The sequence below is a fragment of the Budorcas taxicolor genome, chromosome 2 (genome assembly GCF_023091745.1).
Source record: "Budorcas taxicolor isolate Tak-1 chromosome 2, Takin1.1, whole genome shotgun sequence".
In the NCBI taxonomy this organism is placed as follows: domain Eukaryota; kingdom Metazoa; phylum Chordata; class Mammalia; order Artiodactyla; family Bovidae; genus Budorcas; species Budorcas taxicolor.
The window spans coordinates 28846233-28866980 of record NC_068911.1 but is presented as its reverse complement, the minus strand read 5'-3'; the positions used below and the strand labels follow the sequence as shown (position 1 = coordinate 28866980).

Sequence of the window (20748 nt, the reverse complement as noted above, 5' to 3'; positions counted from 1 at the left end):
CATTGAAGATGTACCTGCAAGTTGAAAGCAGAGAACTTTGTAGATTTACCCCTTATAGATAAATCTACCTTCTATTAAAACTGGAAGGTAGTATTCCAGACTTTCTAGGCTTATAGACTTTTGCTGTGGAGGTCCACTATTTTTAGAACCTGTTCTGGATATGTGGCATATTATTTCACTCGTAAATGCCGGCCAAGATTAAGCTGAGGTTCATCTTTGATTAATGACTTGACAAGAATAAATTATGCTAATTAGTTTGTTGCTAACTTCTACCTTATTTCTAACTCTATCAAGAGGCGGGGGCAGGGGGGGGCATCACTGCATATGTGAGCATCACAAGAGGGTTGGGGATGGGATAAAATCTCTTTTTATTATTTCTAAAATTGTTTCTGGGCCAAAAATAACATTTTTGAAACAAACGGCTAGTTCTTTACCTCAGTAAAGAGAGTGATTTATTAGCAGCTCCTGTGGCAAGGGAGACCAGGATTTTCTTGCTGCCAATTTTGTATCTGTGGAGGCTATTCACCGCACCAATGGCTTCTTGTAAGTTCTCCATCTGAACCACAGCTTTGAGCTGATAATCTGTGTGGGGGCTGAGCTCAACACTCTTCACCTGCAGTAGTAAAAAGAAAACAGAATGCCGATCTGCCAGAACCGTGTCCTCTTGAAACCGAAGGTCAGTCACTAAGGAATTCGTTTGTGGACTTCAGTGCTGCTGTGAGGGAACCTGTCTGAACACCGCACTTCCGCCGACCACAACGGAAGCAAGCAGGATGGATGACCTTCAGGGATGTGACACCAGCCTGGCCGCCTGTGCTCTGGCACACAGAGCTCTCCAAGGCAAGCTCAGGGGCCAAGACACACTGGGTCTTCTCCAGATCCTGCCAAAACTGAGGGAAAGCCAGTTTAAGAACCAGCAAAAGGTGCATTTTTTAGCAACCTGCAACTAAAAACTGAATCAGACACTGTAAGATGAACAAACAAAAACAGCCAACATCATTTTAGAATCCTGTTTCTGTATTTTAGCAGCTGGAGCTAACTAAAATCCATCAGTGTTTTATTTCCCAAAGAGCCACTAAATCCCTGCCAGGGACCACAAGTTCATCTCTGCGTCCTAAAAACTTAACAAACAGCACCAGCATGAGGAGACCCGAGTCAAAGACGGTGTTCAAACTCGTAAAGCAACACTTACAGTCTGCCTGTGGTTATGTGTGTTGCGTCAAGTGCGCTCATCTTGAAATGCAGCAAGGGGTGGAACAAAGGCAAGAGAGAAAGTGAAAAGGTTACCTTGCCGTGCCTAGAAAACGCTTCCTGCATGAGCTGCTGCAGCTCCTTCCGGGACAACCTGTAGTCCAGGTTGCTGATCTGGACGTCAACACCATGAGCGAATGGGTCTGGGCAGTCGGCACCAACGCTCGAATGTGCAGCGTTGAAAGCAAGCGGGGATGCTCTGTTTAAGAGGTTTGGAGACAGACTCCTGCTTAAAACGTATCTAGTGAGGCTTAACAACTGTTTAGAAATGTTTTAAAACTGTTATTCTATTTAGATGTCTTTATGTCATGTAGATTTTGCTTGAAACTACATTAAAAACTGTTTTCCAAAATATAGTTTGGTTCTCAAATGTGCTTTTTCTTAAAACGTCACACTGATTGGACTCATTGTCAGAAGTACTATCTGTTGTCACCCTGATTAACAACAAAAATTTTACTTATCATCAAATATTCTTTTGTTGGATTATTTAAAGCTAAAGGCAGAAATTACAGGCAAGGCTGATGAACCCATTTTCCACTTTGGGTATTTATTCTTAGGAAATCAGCCTGTGATACTAATGTCAGCCATTTACCCTCTCCCCAGCTCTGAAAAAGCCAGATATTCTTGCTGATATGTTGTGGCCTTTCTCCCTGGGAGGAAAACGTTTACATCAATTTGTAGACGCCATTTTACAGGTTCAAAGTTACTTTCAACAGTGAGTTTTCACCAACCCAGCAGAATAAATACAATGCCATTAAGAGCTCATGAGACCTAACATGGCCTTACGGCTCCTTCTGTTTTCCGAGCTTCCAGAGTTACTCAGAGTAAATTCAGAAAGCTTAAATAAGGAGTTACACAGATGGTTACAGTGGTTTACAGAGACCTTCGTTTCCCAAACAGCTTCCAATAACTACCCTACGAATAAAAAGAACAAATGCATGTCGGTTTGGGCCTCTTTCTCAGTCCGATGAAGTGATAAGGGCGTAGTAAAGACATCTTAATGTGCCCCCATCACTGGCCAAGGACAGGCTTCTCTGACCTCGGCTTAGCAAGACTCCCACATGGAGGATGGAGAAAGGCAAGAAGCAATGGCCCCAAATGTTACCTCAGGAAAGGGAACTGGTAGAAGAGCAGTGGAAGCTTTCTCTTTTATTTTTATTACTGTTCATAGTTCAAATATTTTCAATTTTTAAAATTTTTACTATAAATTTTTACTGGAGAAGTAAGGTTCCTTTACAATGTCATGTTAAGTTTCTACTGTACAGCAAGGTCAGCTATCCCTTATTTTGGATTCCTTCCCATTTGGGTCATCAAGAACATCGAGTAGAGCTCCTTGTGCCGTACAGCAGGCTCTCATTAGTTGCCTATTTTATATGTAGTACTAAGGTTTCTCTTTTAATTATGCACTTCTGTATTGCTTGAATTCTGTTGAACAGATTACTTCATAAGCCCTTCTACTGCATACAACCACTCCACGGATCAAGACCCACTCACCGAGAAGACCAAGGCTGAGCCGTGAGCAGGGGACTCCCTTGCCTGGATGCGATCAGCTTGCTAAAAGCAGACGGGTAACTCACTTGGAACAGAGTCTCCTCTTTCTCTTTCTTCTCCACCGGAGAACTGGTGACACTGCGGGTGCTGAGGCTCTCTTTCCTGGTGGAGGGAGACATTGCAAGCAGGAGGTCATGTGTCTCCCTTCACAGCAAAACAAGCAGCTACGAGGGAGAGTAACGGGACCTACTTGGGATTGGTTTTGTAAACAGATTCTGCCAACCCTGGGGCTTTAGGTGCGGGCGCTGCGGCACTTGAGCTTCTGTGAGGAGGCACCCCTGGCCGCAGGTGGCCTTGCTGGGGCTCACTGCTTCGAGTGCCAGTCTTCGACTCCAGGCGGCACAGCTCCTTGAAAGAGACAAGAGCAAGGGAGTTTAATAGTTGAAGTCTCCAAGATGTGTCAGACCTTGTACAGGAAACACCTGACTTCAAACAGCCTTGAAAATATAGGATAACAAAAAAAGTACAGACACACCAAAAGCAGGTGAGCATGTCAAACAGAGAGCCCACGAAAGCAAACCTAGCATAAACTTCAGAAAGCAAGAGGTGTCACAGTTACCTGTAAACTTTTCACGTTGGTGTTTTTGGTAGCAGATCCAGAATTTGCCTGCAACCCTTTTCCAGGTGCAGCTTTGGCACTGGAAGGTGACTCGCTTATATCTTTGATGAGGCACAGTTTTGGATTCTTTAGTTTCTTGGGAGACTTCACTTTATCAGCAGTTGCGTTTGAACTCTTGGTTTCACAGAGTTCGCTGCTTTTTGGAGTAAATGAGACGATGATCCTGTTACCAAAGACATCTTCATTTTCCATTCGCTTCAGAGCCCGTTCCGCGCTGTCTCGGTTTATGAAGCGGAGGATGGCGCTGCAGCCTGTGATGTTCAGCACTTTCCCACCACAGTTATCGGACAGGCGTCTGAGCCTGTTGCTGATGCTCTTGCCGTCTTTGTTGGCTGGTAGGTTATAAACGTAGAGCAGAGTGTGGCACTGTGGACACAGACGAAGTGTTAAAACAGGTGGACTCAGGGGCCCACGCTCAATTACAAAGAACGATGATCTCCAAACTACAGTGACCTCAGGGGAGGGAGAACAGAGATTTCCATGGGAAAGGATACACATACTTAGACTGAAAAACACAGAGGGAAAAAAAGAAGAAATGTATCTAACATTATCATCCTGGTGAATTAGAAAAAATATGTGGCAAGATTTAATGTTCTGAATAATCAGGTTTGTTTTTTTTAATCATAAGGAATAAGGATCTCTACAATGGGTAACCTCTCACCTAAGACACTACAATTGACTTAAAGGCCTTTCAGATTAAAACAGGGAGTGCCAAACAGAAGCAGAAGGAGGAAATGTACCTACAGCCAGAAGACATAAGGAATAACAACAAAAGTGAGTTAGGGGTGCAGCTCCAAAGCTTGAAACAGGTATTGCCAACTGCAGACCCTCCTAAGCAAGTGTTTCATCTCGGGCCAGGCTCTGAGCTCACCGGGCATCACGGCGTGCAGAGAGACAAGCACTGCAAGCGCCTGAACCTGGAGGCAATCACCGTGGGACCTCCAGCGGCTGGAATTTTTTTCGACTTCCTCCTCACTAAAATGAGGAGGTTGGGTGAGATCATTCCTAAAGTGCTTCTGTAACTCTCAAGTTATTAAAGTATGTTAAAACTGCGTTTCACGAATGGGACTGCCCACCCTTCTGGACCATCCACGCTACAGCTCCTTTCTACTATTATTAACGTGTGTTAGTCGCTCAGTCGAGACCAACTGTGACCCCAGGGACTGCAGCCCACCAGGCTCCTCTGTCCATGGGATTCTCCAGGCGAGAGTACTGGAGTGGGTTGCCATTCCCTCCTCCAGGGGATCTTCCTGACCTGGGGATGGAACTCGAGTCTCCCACAATGCAGGCGGATTCTTTACCATCTGATCCACCAGGGAAGCCATATATATTCTCCAAATAGCTTAAACACAAGTTCAGTGTCCCAGTAAACATCTTATCCTAAATCAAGACTGTGAGAAATGCTCTTCCTGCTGGAAACACGTGCACACTCTCCTGTTAAGTGGCTTATCAGGGTGACAGGTGTAGTGCCCACTACTCCTGACTGTGTTCGTGCATGGCAAGGTCTGCAACCAAAGAAGATAGGCTCAGAGACCAGCTGGAGCCTCAGGAATAAGTGCCGCAACTGTACAATCATTCTGCTTATTTGGCTCCAACCACATCAAGATATGCAAGCCATCATCATGTTTACCCTTAAAACTTGGGCAAAAACAGTAGTAACTCTCATTCCATTACTGCCATACACCTCACACAAAACACTGCTAACTGGCAAGTGGTTGTCAGTAAGGTGAATCTAAAAGTCAGTTTCCTATATTTTGAAAAATATAAAAGCAAAATTCACACACTGGGTTTCCCTGGTGGTACAATGGATAGGTATCTGCCTGCCAATGCAGGGGATATGAGTTTAATGCCTGGTCCAGGAAGATTTCACATTCCATGGAGCAACTAAGCCTGCGTGCCGCAACCACTGAGCCTGAGTGCTGCAACGACTGAAAACTGAGTGCCCAGAACCTGTGCTCCACAAGAGAGGCCAGCACAGTGAGAAGCCCGTGCGCTGCGACAAAGAGCAGCCCCCGCTCGCTGCAGCTAGAAACAGCCCATGAGCAGCAGCAAAGACTCCGCACACATATAAGAAGTAGAACGAAAAGATTCACACAGATCAGTTTTCTGTATATCTATAAGAGAATGGAAGGTTTCCAGGCCTATTTCAAAATCTAGCCAGCCTACTACAAAGCACACCCTCACCTGGGCTTGGACACCCATAATGGAGGACTGCCTTGAGTCTCCACAATCTTTACTGGACTACAGCAGAGAGAACACAAACCCACTTACTGGCATTTTTAGTGGTAACCTGGGGGGCAGGTCAGAAATGAACTCTTCAAATCTGATCAGCTCGTTGGCGTGATGCAGCAGTGCTTCTGAGGCCTGGTTTTTATGGACCAAAATTATATGGAAACCATGCCTGTGTCTCAGGTCACTAAGTTCCAATGCGAAATTGACGTCAGCTGAAAGACAGGGTAAAGCCCACCCCCATCTCCAAAGATTAGAAACACTTGACAGACAGGCACCTCTAATAACACCCACTGAGAAGAAAGGAACAGCAGGATTGTGTTCAAAGTGGCCCCCCAACCCCTTTGCAGAATAGGAACAAATTTCATATCAGAAGAATTAACACGGTAAGACAATTTTACCATAGATTCATGCTGAACTCCCAAGACACATTACTTTTAGTAGTAAAAAGGAACAAATATCAATGTTCTGGGGAGCCCCAACTTCATCTTGGATTTTCCTTTTAAATAAGCAAAATGGAGCCCAGGACTAAAACAAACAAACAAAAATTACATTTTCTTTAATAAACTTGGCCCTGCAAGAATCCTTACTCAAATTCCCTGGAGAAAAATAACAGAAATCCATGTAGTTTCTCTCTTTTTTTTTTAACGGTTTTCAAAGGTAAGCATAAACACATCCCATGTATTTCAGCATCTTTGGGGGCTTATTTTATTTGAACATATTCTGGTTTCTATGATAGTTCACACATAGAGAGTCTAGCCGAAATTAGCAGATGTTTCCACACTTACTTGACACAAGAACCACAGTGGCGGGAGCGGTGTGAGTATTTGCAAACCTTCGGAGGCTCTGGCGGAGCTTGTCGTCAGCAGCGTTCTTTGCAGTAGCATTGATGTGGGCAACGGTTACCTGCATTAATTTATAATAAGGATAAATGAGAAAGAGCTGAGGTTAGAAAATCGCTACACATTCTGCCCACATCTTAACAGACAGTTCTTGAGGAACCTTTGATTTCTATTGCCACTCATGGATGCAAAAAAAAATTACAATCAAATCTCAATAATTTCACATTCAGTTCTCCAGACAAATAAACTGTATTCATTATTACCCCTACTTTCATCTCTAATCTTCTGCTTTTGCACTTCATCCATCCCCCTTTCAGAATAGAAAGTGAAATTTGTAGTTAAATTAGCTTTCTCTACCATCTTTTGCCAACAACGTGTGGGTGGCAGAGATTTGATATATGACTGAGGTAAGACTCGGGGCTGTGTTTGATGTTATTAGCTTCCAGCTTAAGAGAACAGAGTTTGGGGTCAATCTGCGAGTTAAATCCAAGTTCATCCACTTACTGGCCATGTGATCTTAAAAAGTTGCTTAACCACTTGGGCCCTTTCATTTGTAAATTCCAAATAATAAATCCTATGAGCATTGACAGAGCAGTTATGAAAATCAAAGGGAATGATGCATATAGAATCACTATCCTAGGAAAGCACCAATCACAGGTAAGCAGACTTGCTAGGAAATCAGGCATGATTAGATGATTTCAGGTACTTAAATCATCTTTTCCTAGTTTCTTTTATTTACAAACTTAGCACAAACACATATTATTAATAACAAATTTTCAACTGGAGTTCTTAAAAAAAAAACAACATGTGCTTATTCTTCTACTAAGATAAAAGAAAAAAGAAAAAAGAATTTTTATCTACCTGGCAATTATTCAGCTCTTGAATAACTTCTTTATTTTCTTTACTGATGTCACATACACAAATGAATTCTGCTTCTCTGTGGCCTTTAAAAAACTTCTCCCGGATTCTCTGTACAACTGCAGTAGCTGAGCGGCCAGAAGGGACTGAGCAGTTTTCAATATCCCAGAAAACCCCAATGGGGGGCAAGTTCTCTAGCATCTGTCCGGCTAGCGCAACTTCTGGTGACCCTTGAGAAATGTGAACACGTTTGATTACACACAGCAAAAAACAAGTTAAGATATTGAAGATACCAGGTAGCTACCTGTCCTTCCCAGGGGCAGGAAAATGAAATTATAGATTGATGTTAAATTTAAGGATGCCAACCTCACTGGCTGGCCCAGTAGACAACCTCAAGTTGCCAAAGTATCTAAGCATTAATTCCCTTTTCAGGAGAGAATATATCCAAAGGTCAATTTACTTTAGGCCCATGATCAATCCATCATAAAGCGTGAGCCATCCTCATGCTGACTGGGTATGCTCGTCAACACTAATACACAGGTGACTGGACACTGCCCTCTGGGGCCTGTCGTCATGCTGGGCCCACACCTCATTCAGTGTGGGAGAACAATGAAAACGAATGGTGAAGGTGTTATAGCCCTTGACTTTAATGACTTTTAACACTGCAGTAACATCTGATCCAACTTTTGAAAAAATGTTCTTAAAAGATAAAATATCATAACAGCGACTTTTGGGGGAAATGATCTTAGGTTTTCAAATACTGTTTTTTTGTCAGCCATTTCTAAATACTAATTATGTCTGGGCAACATACAACAAGCAAGTGTGATTATGAACCTAAGTTGACACCAAGTCCCTTCCAGCACTCATTTCTCCTCATATACTTCCCGATTCTCTATACACAGCTTCTGATCTCAAATAGCCCCAGCTTAACATAAATGGCAACTGACCTACTGGTCTATAAGGGGAAGAAGATTTTTACCAGCAGATGGAAATGGAGACACATACACAAGAGTTTTAGAACCACAAGGAATCTTTTAAAGGCAGTTAAATGCCGTGTTAGTATCAGATATTGAAAACTTTAAATTGCATTTTATACGATACTGTCATTTACCAAATTTCGAAGCAGCTTTGCCTAGACTGGTCGCCAGTAACAACGTGGTCTCTTTTCCTGTTCCTTTGGTTCCACAGCCATTACACAGAGGAACAGTAACAGGTGCAGTCTGAGTATTTGGAGGTGGTATATTTGGCCAGACTTTAGCAGCATCAATTATACTATTTCTTGCCGGCTGTTATTTTTTAAAAAGAGGAGGAAGTTTCAGATACATTATTTCAGAACTTAAAGAGTTACACATAACAACTGAAAATACATTCTAAGTGTTTCTCCTTTCCACCTGCTAACCTCTGATAAAATGTATGTTCAAATCACCTTTCCCAGAACTACCAAAGCATAAACTCACTTTAAAGTGACCTGAAATGATCAGGGAAGATATTCAACAATTAGACCTTAACATTTTGGGGCATGTGTCTATTACAGTAGAAACCCTCAGACACACTTCACAAAAAAAGGAAGTTAAAAGTCTTTACTTGAGCCCCAGGTGTGATAAGAGGCCAAATTTCAAGTTCCCCCAATTACTACAAAAGCACAACATGTAGCCATCTATATTACATGAATGGGTCCATGTATCAGGTGAGCAGTAGTTTTAAGAAATTCCAGTTGTGCTCCAGCCTTTAAAAACAAGAGAGCACAAGTCTTTGCCAAGCTGGGCTTCCATTTAGGAAACAGATTTATTACATGAGACTCTAAAAGCATCAACAGAATAATTACACTACACTTTTCTGAATAGTCCCTCCCACTGTACCCTTTGCTTTCTTTCTGAACCATAAGAAGTTATGCTGATGGGGAGAAAGCCACATCATGAAAGAATCTTCAACCCCACACACAAAACCAAGATTGTTTTTCTTTTAAAGATAAAAGTCATTTTATTTTTAAAAAGTCATTCCTCAAACCTTAGCAGCACCCAACATAACAAATAAAAAGATACAAACCTTGTTGAGACAGTCTTCGCAGTAAAGTGAGCCCTTTAAACAAACTGGAGGTACCACATTTAGGTGCAAAGAGTTGGTGCATAAGTGAGGCGTGAGCTCCGACTGTGATATGTGTTCTTCCAAGCGCCCGGGAGCCCCACTTGTGAAATCAGAACAGGGAAAATAGCCCGCAGAGGAAGAACAGCCCTGGAGAGCCGGAAACTGATGCAGCTTGTGCACGTTACCATGACACGCCTGGAAATGGAGCTTCCCACAACAGGGCAGGTGCTTGCAGGAAGAGAGGTTACTTTCTAGACACATGCTGGGGAAGTCGCTTGCAACGCCGGCCAAGGTGTTCCTAGCTGAGGCATTCTGGAGTGGAGGTGCAGACTGGAGAGCAAGCCCTGACCCTACCTGACACGTGATTGTCCTGGTGCTCTGCGAGTCTAACAGGGCGCCCGGGGGAAACAAGCTACCAGCCCCTCCGCCACTGCCACCACCAAAACGCACTGGCGAAGTGGAAGGGTCATTAGTGCAATGGGCACAGCAGCTTACTTTGGGGACAGCTGAAAGCTGTACTTTAGGTTGCTGAAGAGAGCGGATATCTGGAAGTGGGACTGCTGGGAAAAGTTTAGAGCCAGCATGAAGGGGAGATGGTACATCCTTTAGTTCCACAGCAACTTTCTTGTTCTCCATGTAACCTTTCTGAGGAAAGAAAAGCAGAACACAAGTTAATTTTATGAGGCCAGTGACTTGGGGTTACTCACAACTGACTGCATTAAAAACGAACACTGTTCAAACCTTATTTACATCACTCGATCATAACCACACAAACGGAATGGCAGCTAAAACCAGGAGCATTCTTCAGTGGGAGGTGAACACTGAAACGGACAACTAAAATTAAGACTGTGTCCTTCCTGAATTTTAAGAGACTGGGGGAGGAGGTGTGTTCACATATTTAACAAGCCTGGTTAACCATCCATGTCTCACTGGCTTCCCTTTGATAACTTCCCCTTGCCTCTCAGTGTCTTCTGCAGACAAAACAGGTGGTATGAAAAGCACCATAGTCACAACAGTACTCACTAAAGACAGCTTATGAGCAAAGCGCTTTAAGGAAGATACTAAATAGTTCTTGCAGTCAGATCATAGGTGGTTTTATTAGAGTCCTCCAGGGGAGAAGATATCAAACACTATGGATGAGATCGGTCATCTGCCCAAGTGGCCCATCCATGAATAGATCTTAAACATGTTACTGATAACATTTAGCAAACCATGGGACATCATGAACTAAAGCCATAACGCCAACAACTATTTTGTAGCCAGTGGAAAGAATCTGAGTAATAAGGAAACCACCGGGGAAACGGACATAGGAGAAATAGTTTATCATACGTCTCCAACATAGACACTTGAGGCTGGTCCATTTATTAAGATTATAGCATAGCCCTGGTGTCAGAGACCTGGGTTTGAATGTGATACTAAATAGTTTTATGACCTTGGGTAAATAACTTAACCTAATCTCTCCATGCTTCAATCCTGTCATCCTTCAACTGGGAACAGAATGTACCTACTACATTTGTGAGAAGGATAAAATGAAATAGTGCACCTCAAGTGCTCAGCAGAGTACCTGGCCACTGAAAGGTGGTGCAGTGGGGTGGGGTAGGGGGGGTGTCCAACCAATCAACAGCTTTTACTGGCTGAGTACAGACACAATTAAGATGAACAGGATGCCCTGATACAGTGACTGAGCCATACTCATCCCTTAGAGCATAGAAGGGTCCATCTGGCTGCTAAGATTTCACTCCTTCTGCTGATTTGACACTCACCTGGGAGGGTATATTCATATGGGAGAAATTTGGACTTTTAAGATTTTTCCTAAAAGGGAGGTAATAGCGATGGTCTGACTAGTCAAAAAGTAGTGTGTTCTACCCTTGTGGTAACTACAATTCAGGCTGGAAATGAACTCACTGGCATTCTGATGGATTTAGACCTGGCTCTCGTGGGCAAGGTTACTCTGAGTTGGTCTTCCTGAATGTATTCAATTCTGGGTGCCACTGACAAAATCGAGACTCTGCATCTGGAAAGGTGACTGCACTTCTGTGTCAAGTGACTCCTTTAGGCCCCAGATCTGCCACCCTGGACCCCTGCCTGAAGCTGCCAGCCCTCAGTGCAGACTGTCCCTGAACTAAAATACTTCTGAAATAACTCCAGTTACTGATGCCATGCAACAAAGGCAGCTATGCAATGAAAATGTGGAGATGACAGGGAACTGATTTTTTTTTAAAGTCTGTTATCAATACTCTCATATAAATTCATAGTAAAGTCTCCTTTAATTCCCAAGTACAAGAGAAAAAAAAAGTGATAACATGATACAGCAAATGAAGTCAGATAAAGTCAACATCATTATGAAAAGACAAAAAAGGAAGTCCCAGATATATTTAAATATTCAAGAGAAATCCTGAACAGAAAAAGATCAACAAGGTCATACAATCTTTCTGTGATTTTAAGACACAAAATTCAGAAGGCTACAGTAAAATAAAATCTATTTTGTACTTTCCTCCCATTTTATCCTAAAATGTGGATTGTCATCTTTGGAATCTGTGACTTTAATGAGAAACAAATCTTTCCCAAATTTCAACATCACACCTTTAAAGCATCTAATGTTACTCATTACTGCAGGATTTAAAAAACTGTACCCTCACTGAGTCAGGAATTACAATAACGTGCTACAAGAAGTAATACACGCAGGACACAAGGGAAAACTCAGCACAGACTCCAGGTCGAGAGACTGCCCCAGACCAAACGGATCGCTCATCTATTTGCATAAGGAATTTGCTGTGTCCTTAGTCTTGCACATAGTTACCGTTTGGGGACTAAGTGGCAACGTTTGCTGAGGACGAGAAAAGCAGTTAGAGAATTTCCAAAGCCATGGCTTAGCATCGTTATCTTGTTTAAGCCATCCAACTGTTCTACTGCAGGGGTTCTCAGCTCCGCTTCCTTCCATCATACAGCCATGCGGAGTGGTTCAACATTCTTTCATCTTTCTTTTCTTTCATTCTTCCACCCTGTTAAGAATGAGGTTTCAACGTTATTCATTTGTGTAAGCACAGATTTCATTACTGAAATGTAAGACGACAACTATATTTACGGCGCACTGTTTTTGTTTAGTCACTAAGCTGTGTCCAACTTTTGCGAACCCACAGACTGTAGCCCACCAGGCTCCTCTGTTCCTGGGATTTCCTAGGTAAGAATACTGGAGTGGGTTGCCTTTTCCTTCTCCAGGGGATCTTTCTCACCCAGGAATTGCACCTGTGTCTCCTGCATTGCAGGTGGAATCTTTACTTCTGGGCCACAAGGGAAGCACATTTATGGTGCACAGGTCATTTCAAACAGGGCTGATGCAACCAAATCTGGGTGCTTTTAACACTAGGACCAAAGACCGAGTCTTCCATAGGATGGAACAGCCATTCAGTAGTGCTACACTTTCCTGATGGAGATGCAAGATTTAGCTACTCATATCCATGATTAGGGAGAAGGCAATGGCACCCCACTCCAGTACTCTTGCCTGGAGAATCCCATGGACGGAGGAGCCTGGAAAGCTGCAGTCCATGGGGTCATTGAGGGTCAGACATGACTGAGCGACTTCACTTTCACTTTTCACTTTCATGCATTGGAGAAGGAATGGCAACCCACTCCCGTGTTCTTTCCTGGAGAACCCCAGGGACAGGGGAGCCTGGTGGGCTGCCGTCTATGGGGTCGCACAGAGTCAGACATGACTAAAGCGACTTAGCAGCAGCAGCAGCATCCATGATTAGCGATGTAGGAAAGTAAAAATTAATGTAACTGTCTTCCAAGTTTAAAAAAAATTATGGTGCAATGGCTCCCAACAAGTCAGATCTTAAGGAACAAAAGTAGATCGGCTATCAAAGGATACTGTAAAAGTGAAAGTGTCAGTCCCTCAGTTCAGCTGGCTCTTTGCAACCCCATGGACTGTAATCTGCCAGAGTCCTCAGTCCATGGGATTTTTCCAGGCAAGAATACCGGAGTGGGTTGCCATATCCTTCTCCAGGGGAACTTCCCGACACAGGGATCAAATCTGGGTCTCCTACATTGGCAGGCAGATGCTTTACCATCTGAGCCACCAGGAAACCTGGCATCAACACATACTACAGCTTACTAAAACTGGTAAACTTGGTTGACTATTTATACTTGAATTCTAACTATATCAATTTGACTTCTTTTAAAAAACTTTATCATCTTCCATTCCTTGTTTCGTAGCTCTTCAAACAAAAATGAACTCTAGATGAGCCCTCTTTCCGGCCATGCTTGAGAGAGGTCACTGCATCTTGGACACCTGCATACTCCCTCCTTTTCACTGAGATGGAGCCAAGGTCCTCCAGCACTGAGTAGACTTTTTCTATATAGTATTTCTTAATTCTTCTTGACTATCCCTCCCTAAAGACACTACTTGGGAGAGTAAAAAAGTTAACAGGAGAGAGCACATAATTTGAGTAAAAGAACCACTACGTCTTCATTCTCAATTATGTAAGACTGTGAAACTGATTTCAGAGCAACTTATCTCACTGTGTCTTTGATACTGAGTATGGAAGGTCCAAATTAAGTGACCTCTGTGGACTCTGAATTTGATTTGGCTACAGAACAAATCAAACCAACCTCTCAGTTTGCTTATTATGAAAGTAGAATCTGCTATGCCACCAAAAATCTAACACACATCTCAAGTCCCAGATGTGCTGTATCTACTCCAGAGCAACACTCTAAAAGTCTTTAAACAGTACAATAAAAGCAGATGCAATCAATAGCAGCCACTGGGCGTGGAGGCAGCCTGCCAGTGATAAGGACGACTGAACCTCATTTCCAAGCTCTCGTCACCAAACCCCAACCACCACCTCCTCTTACCGACAATGGCCATTTTGAGGTCATTAACTTATCTTTCAGAAATTTCTGGGCGTATAGAAAAGAATTTCCTTTGGCTCTTGCTCTGATAAGATTTTCTTATCAAGAGATTGAAACATCTACATAGTAGGGTGAAGGAAGAGAAGTCACTTCTATAGTCACTATAAGCACTATGTCCGTGTAAGCACTATGTCTAAGCTATAGGAAAACCGATCACATAAAATGGGGCGGGGGGTGGGGGGAGGCAAACTACGGCCTAAAATTATAGCCCAAACCAGCCCACTTCTTGTATTTAAATGGCCTGCAAACTAAGACTATAGTTCACATTTTTTAATCCTTGGGGAAAACTCAAGAGAACAATTATATTTTGTGACAAAGTTATATGAAATTCAGATTTCGGCATCTATGAATAGTTTTGAGACACAGCCACGTTTATTTAAGTTCTATGGCTGTGTTTGCACTACAACTGTGGAGTTGATTCTCTGCAATAGAGACTACACAGCCCACAGAGCCAAAAATATTTACAATTTGGCCCTTATGTGGAAACTACAAAACTTCTTCAGTTTTATTTTCTTCCTCTGTCAAATTTGCCATAATTTCTCCCCTGTCCATCTCACAGCATTACTGTGGAATAAAGAAAACCAGATAAAGGACCCCACCATCTGTTTGTCTTCATTACCATATGGCCTGTGCCAAGCAGAGCCTTCTACATAGTATATACTAAGTAAATATTTATTGAATGAGGGAATGAATAAAGCAGATATTCATCTACAAAACCCAGAGCTAATCTGGAGACAGAGATGAAGTTACTGCAACAATGGTAATAAACTAAACTACTTGTCCTTTCTATCAAATACAGACCTCATATCCCCTAACAATCTCCTCTCTGCTGCTGCTAAGTCACTTCAGTCGTGTCCGACTCTGTGTGACCCCATAGACGGCAGCCCACCAGGCTCCACTGTCCCTGAGATTCTCCAGGCAAGAACACTGGAGTGGGTTGCCATTTCCTTCTCCAATGCATAAAAGTGAAAAGTGAAAGTAAAGTTGCTCAGTCGTGTGCGACTCTTTGCGACCCCATGGACTGCAGCCCACCAGGCTCCTCTGTCCGTGGGATTTTCCAGGCAAGAGTACTGGAGTGGGTTGCCATTGCCTTCTCCAACAATCTCCTCTCTAGAGCCTAAGAATTTGGGATATTCGTGATACACACAACTTCGACATGCTCTCTCAAGTTTCTTCAAGGCGAATTCTGAGAGGAAGCAAACTAAAGCATTTTTCTTAAGATCATTTATTTCTTCATTCAGCAAAAATTTACTTAGTATCTGCTATGTAGTAGGCTTGTGCTTGGCACAAGGGATACAATGATGGAAACAACCAGAAAATGCAATCCATTTATGTCATCTTTTTTCCCACAGTAAATGTGTGTGAAAGCCAAGGGAGAAATCGGCCACATTTTTAATGAGGAGGAAAAAGAGGCTTGCTTTCCTGGTGGCTCAGCAGTAACGAATCTGCATGCCAATGTAGGAGACACTGGTTCGATACCTGGGTCAGGAAGATCCCCTGAAGAAGGAAACGGTAACCCACTGCCATGTTCTTGCCTGGGAAATACCATGGAGAGAGAAGCCTGGCTATAGACACGACTTACTGTCTGAACAACAAACAGAGGCTTAATGAAGTTTTGGAATTTTCCCCAAATCACACAATTATTAATAGAAAACAGAGAACCAGGCTTATCCACTTCTTCCCACACAACCAAGGTACCTTTGGTATCATCCAACACAAGCAAAAGAAAGTAAAACATATTAGTACAAATGTGCACCCAGAAATTTTCCTAAATGCTCCTGGGAATAAGTAATTTGGTCACAGCAACTTGGGGATCAAAGCAACTTGTGTTTCGTCATTAGAGTGAGCGTCTCACTGCCGCCATTATCTTTCAGTCTTCAAGGAATTCAGACAGTGCTTGAGAGCAGACTGTGACATCAGGCTGTCCTCGTATTAATCCCCAATTCTGTTGCTTCCCATCTGTGCAGATCTGGACAACGCACAAGTTCTCTGAACCTCAGATCCCAGGTGTAAAACAGGCCTAATAATAGCAGCACCTTCATATGATTAAACGACACTAACGAAGCAGAAAACTTAGCAATGGCCTTCTCTCCACACCTAGTCTAGTCCTCAACACCCAGTATTACCCATCCCATCCCTGAGTTTTTCTGTTGCTTTTCACAGCTCTTCTTTCTAAAATTATCTTATTTGCTTGCTTTTATTATGTCTCCCTCACTTAAATATAAACTCCAGGATAGTATTTCCTTATGGATCATGGGTTTTGTTTTTTTTTAATTCATTACTGTATCTCCTGCACCTAGGACACTGTCTGGCACACATCAGTAATTCTTGAATGAAGAGTTTAATAAACGTCTAGGACGACAATTTACGTTTCAACTTCCCTGTATGCAAAACAGAATATTTATACGCAGAGATGTTGGAAAGTGCAAACGATGTAACTGGAAAGCTCTAGGTAGTATCAGAAAGGTGCCACGGAAACTAAAAAGTGTGTCACAGTGCCACAATACAATCTGCGGGAGTGACTCAACCCTAAGACAACTCAGTGCTCTAGGTCAAGCCAAAGGCTGCACTCTAGGGAGTGTTGATAGACCGAGGAGGGTGCAAAAGGTTAGAGGTGGTTGGAAAAACACTAGCCCTTCTCTTCCTCTCTTAAACTTCCAACAGTACACACTCCTCTAGAAAGGCTGCTCTCCACACCTGGAAGGGCCCTCCAGGGAGAAATGAGACAAGCGTAGTCAGGGAGCCAAACACTCTCAAAAGGCAGCAGCAACGCTACAATGACAGTCGTGAACTGACCAGAAAGGGAGGCAACTCGAACCTCTGGAGGGGGCCTGACGGGTGGGTCCCATGGCTTCTCCCCAGTCTCGCCAACCTCCCCCACCCCCGCTGGCAATAGGCAGGAGGGGACACACTCCCGCGTTCCAGCCTGGTGCCCAGAGCATGAAGCGGGTCGGGGACAAGTTCCCAGGGTTGCCAGCAAACTCACCTCAGCCGCCAGCCCCACCTCCGCTCACATTCCGGCCCCGCCGCCTTCCCCCCGCCCCCCCAGGCCCTTTGTTTTGATTCCCGACTCCGCAGCTCCCGCCGCCGCCGCCAAGCGCACCCTCCACTTCCGCTTCCGCACCGCGCCTCCCCTGTCGCAAAACCGACGCCCTTCTCTCCTCATGGCTCCGCCCCTTCCTCCGCCCCTCCCCCGCCGCCGCGTCCTCCCCGCGCGGGGCGTGCTGGGAACCCCGGGGGGGGCGGGGCCTCGCGGCCCTGCAGCCTCGTCAGGCTCAGTCCCCTCCCGATAAACCTCTAAATAGGGACCTTCCCGGGGGGCTACCTCGGCTTTTTTGGCGAAAACCCCCAGTTTATGGAGGCCTTGATCCTGGCTTATCGTTGTGGCGTGGAACGGAACCTCAAAGAGGAGAATTAGGGTGCTTGTGAGGCGGAACCTGGGGAAAAAAAGCTGCCAACCGGGATTTGATACCATTGAGCCCTTTCGGTCTTTTGAGGGAAGGCGATTTACGAGGGATTTCGAAGAAAATCCCGATCGTTTGGCATTTTTTTCTCTTACTCGCTCTTGTCACGTGATGGTCCTCTTAAAAAAAAACAAAACTAAACTAAATGACGCCTGTTTGTTATAGCATCCTTCATCTAGTGCAACCTAGTGGCAAGCGGAAAAAAATAAAAATAACTGCCAACTGGGCTTCCCGCGAGGTCCTTCGGGCCGCCAGGGCTCCTCGGGAAATTGTGATCCGGCTGGCAAAAATAAAGCCTGTACGAAGACTAGGCTGGATTGTGTCACCAACAATTAAGAGGTCCTCGTGACTTAAGTAAAAAAAAAAAAAGATTTTTTTTAAAGTCCTGGTCCAAAGCTCGTTACAAATGAATACTTTTCCGGGGATCGGTTGGGCGAGCAAAAGAGATTTATAATTGCAAAATCCTTGTGAAACCAGGAACAGCTTATGTTTTAGTGGCTAGATTTGCCATGTTTGGGGGTTTTTTTTGGGGGGGGGCGGCGGTGTTTTGGGTTTTTTGGCTGCACATTCTTTACTTTTATTTGAAATTATAAATTTTTTTTTCGTAGGCAAAACAGACTTTTTTTGCAACTGTCAGCTGTTCATTATTTCCTGTTGCAAATTAGGAGAAAAAGCACATATTTAAATCTAGACATAGTTTAGGATGAAGTAGTCGAATGCAGTGTAAAAGTTTATTTCCGAAGTTTGCTAAGAACAGGTTAACCTTGCAAAGGGATCAGTAGGTAAAAATGGCCAAAAGAGAACTTTTTTCTCTCTTTAGTATGCAATGTGAGGCAACCTCATTAGGCAATCCACTTTAAGTGGGGGAGATTTCAGGGGAAGCTAATACATCCTTGTAGACTTTTTTGTAGACAGGCATTGTGGAGGGCAAGATCAAACAGGTAGCTGAAGAACCCTTTGTACTGGTAGTCCATTTTCCAGAAGGCTGATGACAAGTTCACACATCATCTGCCTGCTCAGGTATTTATTACTGCTGAGTAAATCTTCATTGTGTCTGTGTGTGGGGAGCATTCTCCAAGTGGGAATTAGGACAGATGAAAAACAACTCTGTTTCTAGCGTTTTTTTCAGAGTACCAAAAATTCGCTTCTCAACGAGGTACTTTTTCCCTCCTTTTCATTCTTTCTAGTATCTCTGAATACAGATAGTATTAACTAAAAATATAAAAGGAAGCAAAATAATTATGAAATTTTTAATTGCTTAAAAAAAATATTTAGCCATAAAATATATTTAGCCATAAAATAAAGAGCAGACACATGTCTGACATTGCCAGAGCTGTGCCTGCTGTTAACAGGTAAATACAGTAAATAAAAACAAACCAATCATACTAAATGGAAGGCTAATGAAAAGGTTGAATTACAAATAGCTTTTAAAGATATGATTCTTTATTATTTCCTGTAGAAAACTAGCCTAAACTATACTCGCCCTTGGAAACACAATTATGCATCAACATGTAATTTGATGCTTGTAAAAGAGTGTGTTTTTTTTTAACATTTTTCTTAAGATATGTTTTCTTGAGCATAGCCTCTGTGAATCTATTTCTTTGCTGGGCAAATTCTTAAGAGTACCTCTCAGTTACCTGCCCTGTCCATATTATAATCTTTATGAAACCAAGACTAAGATTTATTTTTGTGCAACTTAAATGGTTGTTACATTCAATCCAGCTCCTAAATTAATCTAGCTGCCACAAAAGGCGTTTCTCCTCCAGCTACTTCTACGTTATGGTTAGTGTTTTGAAATGATAAATTATGATGGAAGGATTTAAGCAAGAGAAACCCAGCTTTCTGCTCATTAATATCTGAACGCTCCAAGGAAAACAAATTGAACAAAGAGAACAAAGTTTTTAAGTACACCAAAGTTTCCCTTTCATTTTTTTCAAGGTTTTACCCAATAACAAACCCGTTTATCTAAACGTATTCCTGAGAGAAATTTAATGATAATCATTTAAATGTCTTCTTCCTTTTATTTTTAATGGAAAAAATGAAGAAAATTGAAAACCAAGTAGTTTAAATGATAATGTCATTTAGTCAGTACTGATAAGGCCATCAACGTGTGTTTCAGTTTGTTAACTGGTGGGGGGGTGGTGGTGGTGATTATTCTCTCCCAGAAACCTCACAGAATGGTGAGGTTCTGGAAAGGACAGAGCAAAAGTGACAAGAGGATGCAAATCATTTATTAGCATCTGGGGCCAGGATGGATGTTTCCTAAAAGACATTTTGATACCTTCCTTAACCCTGTTGATGTAGGTGGTAGATCCCTTTTGTGTCTCTGAGCTTCTTTCAGGAACTAGCAAGGAGTCGAAGAATTAGGACTTTTCTGGTGCCTCAGAGGTAAAAGAATCTGCCTGCAATGCAGGAGACCCCAAGACACAGTTTCCATCCCTGGGTCTAGAAGACCTCTTGGAGAAGGAAAAGGCAGCCTACTCCAAAATTCTTGCCTGGAGAATCCCATGGACAGAGGAACCTGGTGGGCTACAGCCCATGGGGTTGCTAAAGAGGTGGAAGTGACTGAGTGGCTAAACAACAAAGAGGAATTGAAGGCCATTCTTAGCCATGGCGGGGATACAGGAGGGATTCCGTGTCTGGTCGGAGGCCTCAAAGTAGCTAACTCCAGTATCGTGACAAAGAACGCTGGTTAGGAGTCAAACATACCCAGCTTTACAGCCTGATTTCTTTACTAATTGTGAGACCTTGGGCAATGCATTTAAACTTCCTACACTCTTGCTTTCTCATCTTTAAAATGAAGACAACAAAAGTTCTTTCCTGTGGTTCTCATCGTCTGGGTCTCAGCTCCATTGTAACCTGGCCTTCCTGACATTCTATCTGAAGGGACCTCTCCCAGCCCCTTTCTATTACATGACCTTGCTTTATTCATAGCACT

At 43.1% G+C, this 20748-nt stretch overlaps 1 protein-coding gene across 2 annotated transcripts in view; it reads right to left on the bottom strand.

The window, feature by feature from the left end:
• The window catches only part of MARF1 (meiosis regulator and mRNA stability factor 1), a 39630-nt gene extending 22282 nt beyond the window's left edge, over positions 1-17348 (bottom strand). For both annotated transcript variants that reach the window (XM_052662403.1, XM_052662405.1), the window contains exons 1-12: positions 17333-17348; positions 12236-12437; positions 9397-10080; positions 8462-8636; positions 7354-7580; positions 6439-6556; positions 5693-5865; positions 3362-3787; positions 2993-3150; positions 2746-2904; positions 1288-1450; positions 435-613 (exon numbers count right to left, since the gene is read on the bottom strand). In XM_052662403.1, coding sequence (XP_052518363.1) covers positions 435-613; positions 1288-1450; positions 2746-2904; positions 2993-3150; positions 3362-3787; positions 5693-5865; positions 6439-6556; positions 7354-7580; positions 8462-8636; positions 9397-10080; positions 12236-12379 — 2606 coding nt within the window. In that variant the 5' untranslated portion in view covers positions 12380-12437; positions 17333-17348. The remainder of the gene's footprint in view (positions 1-434; positions 614-1287; positions 1451-2745; positions 2905-2992; positions 3151-3361; positions 3788-5692; positions 5866-6438; positions 6557-7353; positions 7581-8461; positions 8637-9396; positions 10081-12235; positions 12438-17332) is intronic.
• Between the last annotated feature and the right edge of the window lie 3400 nt (positions 17349-20748).